Raw genomic sequence first — 13,736 nt, forward strand, 5'->3', positions numbered from 1 at the left:
TTTTTAGTGGTTCCGAGAAGAACTAACCCAAATAAGCACCTCTTAGATGGGTTAGATTTTTTGAATGGGTTAGATGCATCTAACCCAAACTAACCCACATGTTTGGATATTTTTGGGTTAGTTGGGTCCAAACTAACCCAAACTAACTCTAACCCTCCAATCCAAACAGGGCCTTTGATGTCCCGTTGCTCCAACTGCTGCGATTTGACGCCACATCCTCATTTCCAAATTTAAAAAGCACTCCATCCTCATCCGATTTCACAGTGATCTTCAGCTTGAAGAAGCAAAGCGAGCCGGGTTTTGGAACCAAAGTGTTCTTCTGTTCATGAGTAATTTTTTTACATCGACACGACACTCTGATGGCAGTTCAGATTCGCATGAGGTCTCTGAAATTTGAGAGATCTAGCTCTAAACAACAGGAGCAGCGGTGTATATTACAAAAAACTGAAAAAACAAGATGAGAAATACAGAGAAGGATCCGCGACAGGAAGAATCTCATGCGTTATGTTCCAGCATGGCCACCACCTAATCCTGCGGATCTCTCAGCATCATCGCCAGCTTCTCCGGCCTGCTCCTCCGGCCGCCGCCCGCGGCGTCGGCCTTCTTCTCCTTGGACGGCGAAGCTGGGAAGAACAGGTGTCCGAACCCGAACACGTTGATCACCGGATCCACGCGCACATTGGTCGAGTACGACCGCTCCATGCCCCTCGGCCGCGGCCGCCGCAGGCCGCCGATCCCCCCCGCCGCGGGCGTGCTAGAGCACCGCTCCAGGCCCCGGAACACCACGCGCCCGGACGCGCTGACACGCGGGCTCTCGGCGGCTATCGCGGGGCGCCACGGCCGCGCTGGGCCGCGCGGATGCCAGGGCGGGCGGGAGTTCCTGCCGGAGTCTGAGGAGGAGGCCGAGGACGACGAGGAGGCCCGGGTCAGTAGCGGGTGCGCGCACGCCTGCTGCTGCTGCCGGTGCTTCGGGGCAGCGGCCGCGGCGGCGCCGTTCCTGCAGTCGCCGGCGTTCTTCTTGGACATGAGGTGGAGGAGGCTCGCCACCGGCGCGGAGCGGGTACGCAGGGGTGGGCGCGACGGCGGCGGCGGGCGGCGCGCGTTCCTGCCGGAGTCGCACGAGGAGGCCGACGAGGACGAGGAGGAGTCGCGCGAGAGGAGCGGCCGCGAATGCGCCTCCCGACGCCCCAGAGACGCTTCCGTGCGACCCTTGGTCTCGCCGGCTTTGGGCTTCTTTGTCACGAGGAGGAGGAGATCACGCCACCGCCGCCCAGCGCACCGCGGCGCGCGGGGAGAGACGGGCTCCGAGGGAGGCTCCTCCTCCGGGCACGGCGGAGCCGAGCAGGCTGAGGCGGGATTCAGAAGCGGGAGGAGAGGCACGAGCTTTCCGTCCGAGAAGAGCTCATCAGCGGCGGAGAGCGCGGCCACCGCCGCCGGGATGCGGAACTCGAAGTCGCCGTCGTCGTCTTCAGCGCCCACCGGAGGTGCCGGCAAGGGCGCGATAGACGCGTGGAACGAGAAGAGATCCGGCGAGGTGACTGCGGCGACGGCGGCGGCCATTAGCGGCGTCGGTGGAGCATTAACGCTCGAGGTGGTTGCCGTCGGTGGTGTGTCTGCGGGGGCGAGGGAGGAGGGAGGGAGTTGTTTAACTTCGTCGTCGTCGCCGTGTCAACGAACGCAGCGTATATAAGCGGGTCGTTTCTGGGTTACCGGGTCTGAAGCGAAGGCGGCTCTGGGCCCGGGAAGAGGGTATACGAGGCAACCGATGCACAGTGCGTGTGCCGACGTCGGCTGATGTCTCGGCGATATGGGAGTGGTTGACCAAAACCTTTTCTTTTTTTGCGGGTCACCAAAACCTGTTTGTACTCACTGTTATATTTTATTTTCATTTTATTTTGAAAACAATTATAGTTGTATCTTGCACTATACAGTTGTGCAACCGTGCAGGCCTCGCCTTAAAAAAAAGATGATGAAAATTGTGTGCGTCATAGAGACATCTAAGGGTGATACTTTTAATGATAAATATTCAATGATTATATATTTTGCACTTAATCTTCATATATATGTGATATCTTATAAGAATATGGTAGTAGTATGTATATTAATCTTTAATAAATAGCCGATATATTTATGTACTTCAAATGTGCATATCTTACGCATTATATGTGCATTAATGTCATGTTTTTCGGTCTACATTACTAAGTGTTTCTATGAAAAAATTCATAAGTATTGGGTGGCAATAATCTTTATTTGGAAATCATTTACGACATGAATCTTTGTTATACTAGCATATATGTATGTGCCAATACTGAAAATTGTATTATACGCAACCAAAATGGAAGACATAGATAGCATTAATCGGCAGCATTATATCATCTCTTATTTACTAGTGATATGTTTTTTTCTTATTTTAAAAAAGTAAAAATGCCCGTATTAATGCTACAGCATCATAGACATCATCTTACCTCCCAATATGTAATGGTAATATTGCCATTGGATTATAAAAAAATGAACTACTCATATGCTATATTTTATGGGCCTTGGCTCACTAAATCCGTATCTTGGCTGAGTTAAAATTTTGAAATCTAGTTCCATGGCTAGCCGAGTAGAAGAATCACCAACAAAATCTAATCATATAAGCTATACTTAGTTCGCCTCACTCATACTCTCAATGTAAACGAAATACATATGATAGAGTCTATGTAGAACAGAGGCAGAACACGAAAAACACACAATTTTACATGAGACAATCCACAAAGCAATCGATCATGATCAAATTTCTAAGCCCACTTGGATAGTTCCTCTCTGGCGACCCATCCCGACAATTGCGTGCACATCCGTCCGGAGCAGACCACCAAAACTGTGTCCCTTGATAACCTGCACCGACTGAGGCAGGATAAGATTTCTGGGAGCGTCTTGGCGCACCTGCTCGCTTAATTACGACTGCATCCTCGACGTCAGTCCACCTGCTTCGACTACTTCTCAATGACGGACGGCCAACTGGACTTCACCACCATTGCTGAAGACATGTTGCTCCGGAGTTTTTCGTAAACTTGTATGTTCTAAACTTCTCTTTGCTGACGAAAAACTCCTTATACGTATATGTTATTGGTGAAAAATATTGGTGAAATCTACATATATGCATTTGGTCCTTATACGTACTCCCTCCGTCCGAAAATACTTGTCATCAAAATGGACAAAAAGGGATGTATCTAGAACTAAAATACATCTAGATACATCCCCTTTTATTCATTTTGATGACAAGTATTTCCGGACGGAGGGAGTATATGTTAAATGTCCCTGGTCTCTTGTTTGTCGTAGTCAATTTGCAATGTCTATGATCGGTGCTCATCTTGATTAAGCTTAAATAAAGCTTCCTAATTTCCTAACACCATGTATGTTTAGTAGCCTGTAAAGAACCCGAAGAAAATTGAGCGTGTTCTCCATATATGCAAAAAGCAAAACTCTTATTTGTATGGCTTGGGACGTTTTACGGGAGTGGGCATGTGATGTGATCGAGTGGCAGGGCATGCAAAGGCAAACATTCTACTAGCTCGCTTGACTAGACACGTATCATGCCCGAGATTTGGTCGGCCGGGTGAGATCGACCTCGTTCCTTCAAAAGATGCGTGGCATCCAATGGCGAATCCACTGTAATGAGCTCGTGCACATATTAATTGTTGGTTGCCCTTTTCAGTAATACGTACATGCACGGATTGTAAGATCGGCTACGGAGTTGAACAAATCTAGTACGTACTGTACGTACTACTCCCTCCGTTCGGAATTACTTGTCGCATTCGAGACAAGTAATTCCGAACGGAGGGAGTACGTATCACGGCCGGGAGAAGATGGCCGCATTGATACAAACTGACACACACGCTCACCGAAGAAGCTCTTTCAGCGAATCTTTCGTGTACGCACGATGCAGTCGAGTGTCGCCGTAGAGCGTTAAAGACGCGCAGGTTTTCATTTTTTTGAACACATAAAGACGCGCAGGTTTGCTTCTGCGCGTACTACGGGTGTGTGTCCTACTGTTGTTGGTTGATGGTTTATGTTTTTTGTATAAGTTTTTCTTCCTTTTTCTGTTTTTAATTTTTTTTTCTCCTTTGCATTTTAATTCATGAACATTTGAAATACTTGAACAAAATTTTAAAATTTTGTAATATTTCTTAAATTCATGCATATATGTAGAGTTCACCAATAGTTTTAAAGTTTGTGAACATTTTAAAATTTTTTGAACTTTATTTCAAATTTGTGAATGTTTTCTAAATTCGCAAGCAATTTGTTGAAAAAATTTATTTTTTTATTTGCAACAGAGTCAAAAGGAGGATTATTCGCTTATTTTTCTCACGCAAAATCATGCATGAAACTTTCAACTGACAGGGCTCCTAAGTGATAAAGGAAAGAAGAACTCATCTAAGAGCCCATATGTCCTGTTAAATAAGATGTGTTGTTAGAGCAAGATGAATGAGCTCCTCGATCAGAAGAGTAGTCATCAGGAGGGAAGTTAGTTTAGAAATCCAAGTTTTGTTTTAAAAAGGTCAATGAACATCTTTTGATTTAACAGACTTTTTCAAACAGAATGATGGCTGACCTTTTGTAAGATAGGAGCATATCGAACGGGAAAAAATGCTAACTGAGTGAGTGGAGCAGGGCAGCCAAGCTGAGCAAGCGGGAGCTTCGTGGGCCGATCCATGTGAACGTTATAGCAGCAATTCCATGGTTTCAGCGTGTAATAGGACCTCCCAATGGGCTCAACCAACGACCACCGGCTGACCCCGAGGCTGAAATGAGTAAGGACACCACGACCACGCATCAAACAACTACACTCTCATCTCAGAACAAATATCGTCTCTAGTGGCACCCCAACATGATATATGAACGAAGAACACACACCATCAAAACATAATTAAAATCCAAGCCAACGGGGATAAAACCAAAACGAAACAGCAACCACAATACCTTCAATAATGACCACAATAACCTGCTAGAGAAAAAGACAATCTCATGAATGAAGAATGACGCGACGAAGCGCCCATTGGCCTCTAGTAAGTTCACGAAGCTCCCTAAATTGAAGACCCCTCATTTAATTGAGATCTTAAATTTGACACTGGATACAAGATTCGGACTAGACCGCTTGGTAGGTCCCCTTGGCAAGTGTATGGGTGGTATGAGCCTTGGTTGGCAAGAAGGAAGCATCACGTAGGACACATTTAACACCAGCATAACACACGCGGTCAACAACACATGCAGCTACCTCAAGTGTGTGTACTCATTCGGCCCCCCAAGTCACCGACTCTTGATCTAGGGGTGTCAAGTTTCATTGGGCCATCAGTGTCTCATGCTTTATTCTTTAATGACGGGAAACTTCATCCTTGAGGTTATAACATTAAATCAGTGGTTTGGCAATCTTCCTTGCAAGGGGTATGTCCATGGTCACAACATGTTCACGAACAAAAATTCCGACCTACTGGGGTGCGACACTTAGGAAGCTCTTCAAAACATTTGAGGTTATCCAACTTGTGCATGTTTGGTCTTTTGCGATTTTATTCACGGAGTTTTGGTGGAACGTCAAGATGCAAAAAGTGGAGTAAGAGACGACAAGCTCAACGATCTTCAACTTAACTTGTACGAACATGGAGTTTGTGTTTTTTTATCTGGTACTTAATTTGGTTATTTGACTAATAAACTCAGATCGTTTATTAAAGGTGAAATTGTCATGAATTCCAAGGTAGTTTAGATTCTCATTGTTTGCTCTGGTGTAGAATGTGCCATTTATATAGGATATGATGTTTAGATGTCATCAGATTCTTTATCCCACCAATAGCTTCAGCACACGGTTGTGAAAAAAAAATGTGAAAATGAAATACACATAACCGCTCATTTCAAAGGATCGTAGTTGGTGTGCACCTATGTCATTGCCAACCGGCACATAATATGCACTTTCCCACAAACACACTCATGTGCCTGAAGCTAATCTTGTGGATGCTAGAAATGAGAGTTCCTCCAGAGTTTTTTTGGCTAATTTCTAATAGCTTTGATTCCGCCCACCATTCCTAATGTTGCCTGGACCTCACCATTGTCGGCATTGTAGTGTTAGTAGCCACATGTCATATCGATGTCACTACATGTCGTACACACCTCCCCAAGATATGGATCTTACAAGCAAAAGATCCACACAAACAAGAATTGAGCTGGGAATCACAACCACCACTGCATGACCTGCACGAAATCCATAAATGCGTCTACGACTCATCTGTATCACTCAGATTGAAATTCCCCGCCTGGTCGCCATGAAGACCCATCATCACTTGTATTTTCTAGTACATATGTTTCAATTTCTGTCGTTGATGATGTTCCTCCACCAAAACCTCCAGGAAGTTTCTTGTGTTTTCTTCTTGACGATGCACTCTACGGGACCTAGATTCTATAGGTTGCATTAGATTAGTTGTGGAAAGACATCACATCCACTCTTATTTTCCATCACTTAGTACTACCACAACGACACAACAACACGAGGCTAAATATGTAAAATTTTGAACAAAAGAATTTTTTGTGTGCAAAATCTCCACAAGGAACTCAACAATAATATTGTAGGTTGTAAATGGGTATGGATGTGTTTCTTGTGGTTTTCTTTCTTATGCTTCTCCCCGAGCGCAAGGTAGAGCCATCTTACAGAAAATGTTGTTTGTGCTTGGCTATCACATCAAGACAAGCATGCTTGGTTTGTGCCCAAAGGTTGGATTGCCAATGTTTAGGCAAAACAAAAGATAGACTACCAGTTTGTTTACCAATTTAGTTTGCCAATTTTGTAAAAACTTGCTAATATTGGCAAGTTTTGGAGTTGTCGAATGTTGGGGAGGATTTTTGGCTCCCAATCCAGCAATGCTTTGCATGGAGAATGTGCGGACGCTTCCCCCACCCTCGCATGTGGCACATGCCATCATGTCTAGCAAGCCTACTCTATTTCTCATGCGCGTCTGACATAGGTCCTAAAAATTGAAAAATCATAAGATATCTTGTATTGGCGGAAAGTAATATGGGATGAAACGGATATGAAATGCCCAGTGCGATAGGATTGAGCTAAAGACTACACCATAGATTCCACATCTTAACACCACAAAGTTTTAGTCTCACGTGATACTTATAATTTTGTCTCACTGGATGGATGGCTAGATGTTTTTTTATCTGATTAACATGATGTCTCATGGGGAGTTGCTTGACGTAGAATTTGTAAGGAATATATAATTGGTATTAGTATAGACTTGCCAAAAAAAGTAATGTCACTAACCTGTTTGTTTCAAGTGGTTTTTGTGCTCCTCGAACTATGTTTCCCTGAGGTATGTGTGTGTTATATGTGAGCTAATTGGGCACGACTATAGCCACACATTTTGGGCCAATAACAAATTTGCAAGAAGGCATGTCTAACATAAAAGCTAGGGTGATGGCCAATGCCGCAATCACCACAAAACACTTAAGTCTGCCATATGCGAGTGCTACCCAAAGAAATGTCCAATCTAGATGATGGATCATCTTGTAATCTCTGAGGACTGCAACCTATGAAATTTCTGGAAGACACTATTGTCCATAAATGATTACCATTATGGAGGGAGACGACATGCTCTAGAGCCAACCCATGTACTTGGCATATGACTTCCATCAATTTCGTAGGTTGCAATCCTCTGGTCATTTGAGATGATTGTCTATTTGGGCATTCTTTTGGATAGCACACTCATATGGCAACCCTAAGTGAACATTATATCGAATACAAGTCACAAATGCACTATTTATCCATCAGCTGTAGGGCAATATGCTAAATTTAGACTATGCATGCATAGAACCAACCAATGAAAGAGTAATACCTAAAATTTCCATGGATGAGCACACGATCCTCTTCACCTCACATATTATAGGTGTCTTTTTTCTGTTTAGAACTCGTGGACTATGATTTTTTAAGGGTTGTGAACTATGAATTTAAGTTCTACAAATAGATTGTGAGGGCTAAACTTTGTGTTCTTGTGCGTGTTCGTGTGTGTGTGCGCGCGCGCGCGTGTGTGTGAAGTTAACAAAAAAATGCACTACCATATCATTTGTTGGCTTATATGCTTGACGATCACAGAATTTGAGGGCAATTATCTGCGTTGTAGGGTCCATGTGTGTGCTCTGCTCACAGATCAAACTGTACGTACCAAACCTATGGAACCTGTCACGTGGAACTAGCAGCAGTAGACGAATGCATTGCATCCTCCCTAGTTTGTTTATGATTAGTTTGCATAATGCAATAATAATCTCTCCTATCATAGAGTTGGTTTAGCATCCCAAGATTAATTTACATAGTATAGTACCTCAAGGCGGTGCGTTATCTTGACCTTTCACAACGGAAAGTCGTTAGCAAAAAGGAAAACAAGAAGCTGGACTCCTCACTAAACATATATATGGATATAATGATCGTCTTCGTCGGCGACGCGTTTGCTCATTCGATAGTCACATTGGTTATGCGCGCCAGTTCTCGTGTATTTCTTGGTCGTATACATACGAGCGGGCACGTTCTGTGTCAGCTTACGTGGCAGGGTTCATGGTAGTACGTACAGGCAGCAGTGCTCTGTTGTTCGACTTGAGCCGTCACTGACAGACGGAGGTGACACGAGGAGGAGGTGGAAGAAACTGTCCAAATTCAAAATCAATTGATCAGGAAGGCGCTCCCAAAGTTGGGTTAGCTATGCATTAATCTAGCTTGGTATCGACTACTAAATTCAGTGGTTTCAAGGTTTGGAACTACCTTTGGCTCGCTCTTGGTGCAAACGCCTTTAAAATATGCCCAAAGGCAAGGAGAAACTGAAGAATCTAGCTGTATGTGTCTGTGTGGACTTGTTTTTCTTGGCGGAAAAGTTGTATACGCCGACCTGAGAACCAATTTTCAGCGCCGATTACCTATAGAACCTGTCATGTGGAACTAGCAGCAGGAGCAGGGAAACGCGATGCCTCCTTCCTTCCAAGCCCCTTTAAGAATCTCTCCTCTTCCTATCATAGAGTTTGTTCAGCATCTCTTCCCAGGATTAAGCATGCCACAAGATGCTGCTGCTGCTCCTGCATTATTTGTACTTTCCGAACAAAAGTTCGTTAACCAGCGAACGGTTCGGCCGGCTTCGATCGTGTCCAGTAGTACTCGTGTGATCGAACATAAATTCGTCTGTCATGTGGAACCATCTATCAGACAGTACAAAACGTGCTCCTTTACAGGTTCAGCTTGAGCGGGGTCACGGACAGACGACGGTGCGCTCCAACGAAAACCCACTCCTCCACGCACCAACAGCAACCCAAGCTTTCCTCACCGGCCGCGCATGTGACGGCTACGAGCGAAGATGCGCCGACGGTTCGGCCTGTCCCGGGCCCTCTCCCTCACCCCGGCGGGAGGGAACAGACCGTGCTTTTCTAGGCCGCCTCCAGCCGCCTCCAGCACGGCCTAGCGCGCTAGCTAACCCAGCTTTTAACAACAACTAAAGCCGGCTCTCATCTTGCTCCACATCTGTGATAATCACGTAAAGAGAAAGCACTATGATGCTGCTCTCATGGAGAATGTTGGCTTGGAGGACAGGGGCAGCACCAAAGGCGGCCGGTGCGGCGCCAATCATGCCCACCAGAGCGTTTGTGTCCCTCAAAAGTAGCGACCTGGCTGGCTATCATCGGCTGTGCGCGTAGTGAGTGACCAACCACTGATCAGCCATCATCCCCTTCTGCTCATCATTTTTCCTTGGACGGAACGACAGATCATGGTATGGTGATCATGGGTTGATGCCTTTGAGGGGAACGCATGACATGGTGCGGTGGAGTGCCCATACGTACCTGCAATGTTGCAAGCGAGGCATTATGTTTGTACGCGATGTATGGGCGGGTGCCCTGTGCGCCCTGGCTGGTCAGTCGCGAGTGCTCCATCACTCATCAACAACTGAAAAAGTCTGTAAATGTGTTGTAGTTTTTCACAGAAAAATGAAAGATACGCTGACATGGAGTATGTGAGCTCGAGCTCAGAAGCGCTTGGATGAACAGTAAAATCTATAAAAAAGTAATTCTTTTTTTTTGCAAGAAACACTGATATTTTTCAGTGAAGCTTCCACAAGTTTTGCCCACACCTCCACAAATGTGATTCAATCTTGAAAATTTGCATGCATGTAGGAAAAACTTCAATGTTTTTGCCAAAAGGAAATTCAGATTTTGTTATACTATTCTTCTTAGAAATTTAAGTTCATCCGAGCTCCTGGCAGCTCGAGCTCAGAATAGAACTTTCAAATATATGCCTAGTTTTTTACATAAAATATAAGTAGATATGCCCGAATTCTATTTGGCGCCTTAAATGCCAGATAGAGTGTAAACAGGGCACCCCCCCCTCCCCCCAATCTAGCTAGACTAACCAGGCTGCTGGCACAATATCCCCGCCCCCTAGAAGATTCCTACTAGTTTAGCGGGTTCGATTATTTGATGGTTTTTTTACATGGTTTTGTTGTTTTTTCTATATGTTTTTTTTCTTTCTTTTTATCACAACAATTATTTTTTTAAATCATGAATAGTTTAAAATCCCTGAAACTTTTTCCAAGTCGTAACATTTTGTAATTCTTGATTTTTCGTAAATCATGATTATTTTCAAATTCGCCATTTTTAAATTTTTCATGAACTTTTCTCAAATCCCATAAATTTTAATTTTAATTATAATTTGTGAAATTTTCACAGATTTACATATTATAACTTAAATTTCTGAACTTTTATGAAATTCACGAATTTGTTTTAAATATTGTTGAACTTTTATAATTAGTGAACATTATTTTTTATTTATTTTTGTGAGCATTTTCCGAGTATATGAACATTGAAATCATACTTGAATTCATATACTCCTTTTGAATTTTTCTTGAACCCACGATCTTTTTTAGAAAAATCAATGGTCAACCAGTCAGCGGTCAACTGTGAAATATAGCGAGCGAGCGGTCCTTGCTGGGCCGGCTCAAGGGGTGCCGGTACGTGAAGTGGCGCTTAGAGCGCCGTTTAGGAGCTCTCACAGACATGCCTTAGCTATCACCAACGTTTCGGGCTCTGGTGCCTTCATTATTATCAAATGTTTATGTGGGCCGCTGTTGAGTGCTCATATTCCCCGCCTTCCGCGATGAATAGGAGTCAAATCCCTCGAAGCTTCACAGAGTCGGCTAACTAAAACGGCCAAATGACACATTTTTGTACAAAATTGAGAAATGAATTATTTCATTTTGTATAAGTTTGAAGATATTATTATAAAATACACTTAGTAAAAAGTCAGTTGTTCATAATTCTTAAATAGATGCTTATGACTTTAAAATCAAAATTTATACATCATATTTGGTGTATTGCAAAGGGCAAGTGCTCATGTATTTCTAAATAGACATTCTTGACTTCAAAAACAATTTTCATATATTTAAAAATAATTTTCACGTATCTTAGAAAATATATTTAAGCATTACGAAACAATTTTGTCGTATGTATGAAAATAAATATTCATGACCTAAAAAATAAATATTCATATACGCAAAATATGTATTGATATATTTATTTTAAAAGGAAATAAAAACATAGAGAAGGCCAAAACTAAACCAAAATATGAGGTAAAAGAAAAGAAAATTAAAAGAAACAAAAAATGAAGCCCGGACCCATGGCACTCTTTAGTGGGCAGCACATTACCCGTGCTTCAGCGAAATGCCCCCCACATCCTTCACCGAAACGAACAACAAGCTTCATGTCTACTTTTCCCCTAAAAAATGCTAATGTGCTCGGTTGCTAGTATATTTAATGTTATGTGACACCGGAAATCCCCAACTAGAATCAAGGAAATATGTAATGATGTGCCTCGAGATGGTATGATGCTAATATTGCATAACTCAGCCACCAAAAAGTAACCGAAAAATTTAATTATTGCCAACAACATCATTACTACAATTCGTATTTACCACACCCAAAATTCAAAGTCAAAATCTGATCCAAACTTGAAATGAAAACAGAAACACTATAGTAAATGGACCAAATAAACTATGAGACTAGGCTCTATTTGGATTGGGTGTAATTATTGTGTGTTCTCCGATATTTAGCTCGACAAATTACACGCAATCAAGACATGCCCATTCTTAAAAAAACCAGCATTCCCGTGGGGAAAGAACACACCCCATTTTTCATCCTACAGAAATGTGGGGGAGATGCGAACCGACGCGTTTTTTTTCTTCTGACAAAACTTTCGATCTATCCATCTTTAAATATGGTAGTACAACAAACATCAGAAATAATAAAAATTACGTTCAGATCCGTATACCACATAGCGACACTACAAGCATTGAAGCGGGCCGAAGGCTCGCCACCGTTATCCCCACTCCCTCACTGGAGCCGGACAAACTATTTGTAGTAGACAGTCTAGAACCGAAAGTCATCGTGCCAAGACCCCATAGGACCATGAAGAATTGTTTATCTTTCACATCGGCATCCAGATGATCGACACAACCGTAATTCATTGCATTTGAAGTGCAAGATGCGTCCACTATCCACACAGCGGTGATTTTTCATGATATATCGGTAGCACGGTAGCATTCATTCAGATATGGTAGCGACTGATATTCTTTTGTCCTACACGAATCTGTTGAGCCGAACCATTTTTTTTTTAATATGTCGATCCTAGTCAGCACCTCGGACAAGCACCCGTACCGAAGAGCCACACGAGTACACGACAAGGATTACAAGAAACAGCTCACAAAAGCTTGTGCAGCAACCTTATCTGACGGGTGCACAATGGAGGTGCCGTTTGCTGAATCCTCTCCACAAAGAATAAGCCCATTTTTATATGCAGTCAGGAAGGTCAAACCGGTGAATAATCGTCCTCACGTCTTCGCAGGGTTAGCTCACCAGTTGGATCATCGGCAAATGCGCACGTGTGACATGCTCTGCTGGGTAAGTTACAGATGGCGCCAAGCCTCAATCTCCGTCAGGTTCAACGAATGCCAGCTCAGATCACTTGGGCGTGTGCTAAAAAAATAATTAAGTTTCCAATCTTATCTGAAACCGAAGAGGAAGGAAGTTTCCGTCGGGTCGTTCGTTTACCATAGCACGCAATGTGCTCATGCATCGTGGAGTGTCTTGGCACAGGGGTTAGTAACAGTGTGATCTTTAGATGAAGACGGTAGTCTTGGCAGTATTCGCAGCACCCCCGCTGACAAATTGTATGGGGAACTCTTACTAGAATATGTTCAACGGGCTATTTCCTTGACAAAACAACCACGACCCTTTTTTTCACAGAAAGAACACATACGTTCACACACACACACACACACACACACACACACACACACACACACACACACACACACACACAAGCACACTGACCTTGTGAATGTACACATGCACACACATTTTACTCCTATGATCACCTCCGACAGATTGAGTTGACAGGTTTTGAGATTGCCAAAGTTGCCGTAAACACCTTGTAGTTGATGGGCATGCCATATTCCAGCGAAGGAATAATGTCGAAGCGATCTGTATTAAATCTAGAAAAAGTAAGCACCTATACGAAGTCTAGGACTTAAATCCAGATGGACAGGTTCCCTCACAGGAACCGAGTTATGCTCACTTGCTCAGTTTGCAAAATAAGCACGACTCGACTGCAACCCAAACCGCCTATCTACTAACTGTAGCTAGAAGTTCCTCTCTCAAAAAAGAGAGAAGGAAAACAGCAGCTA

The 13,736-nt window shown here is 43.5% G+C and overlaps 1 protein-coding gene across 1 annotated transcript; it reads right to left on the reverse strand.

Annotated features, from left to right (window-relative positions):
* Positions 1-357: 357 nt before the first annotated feature.
* LOC119365681 lies at positions 358-1,661 on the reverse strand. The gene has a single exon (XM_037631331.1). It carries the CDS (start codon positions 1,558-1,560, stop codon positions 526-528), a length of 1,035 nt encoding a protein of 344 aa, XP_037487228.1. The 5' UTR covers positions 1,561-1,661; the 3' UTR covers positions 358-525.
* Positions 1,662-13,736: the final 12,075 nt, after the last annotated feature.

The sequence above is a fragment of the Triticum dicoccoides genome, chromosome 2B (genome assembly GCF_002162155.2).
Source record: "Triticum dicoccoides isolate Atlit2015 ecotype Zavitan chromosome 2B, WEW_v2.0, whole genome shotgun sequence".
NCBI classification, from domain to species: domain Eukaryota; kingdom Viridiplantae; phylum Streptophyta; class Magnoliopsida; order Poales; family Poaceae; genus Triticum; species Triticum dicoccoides.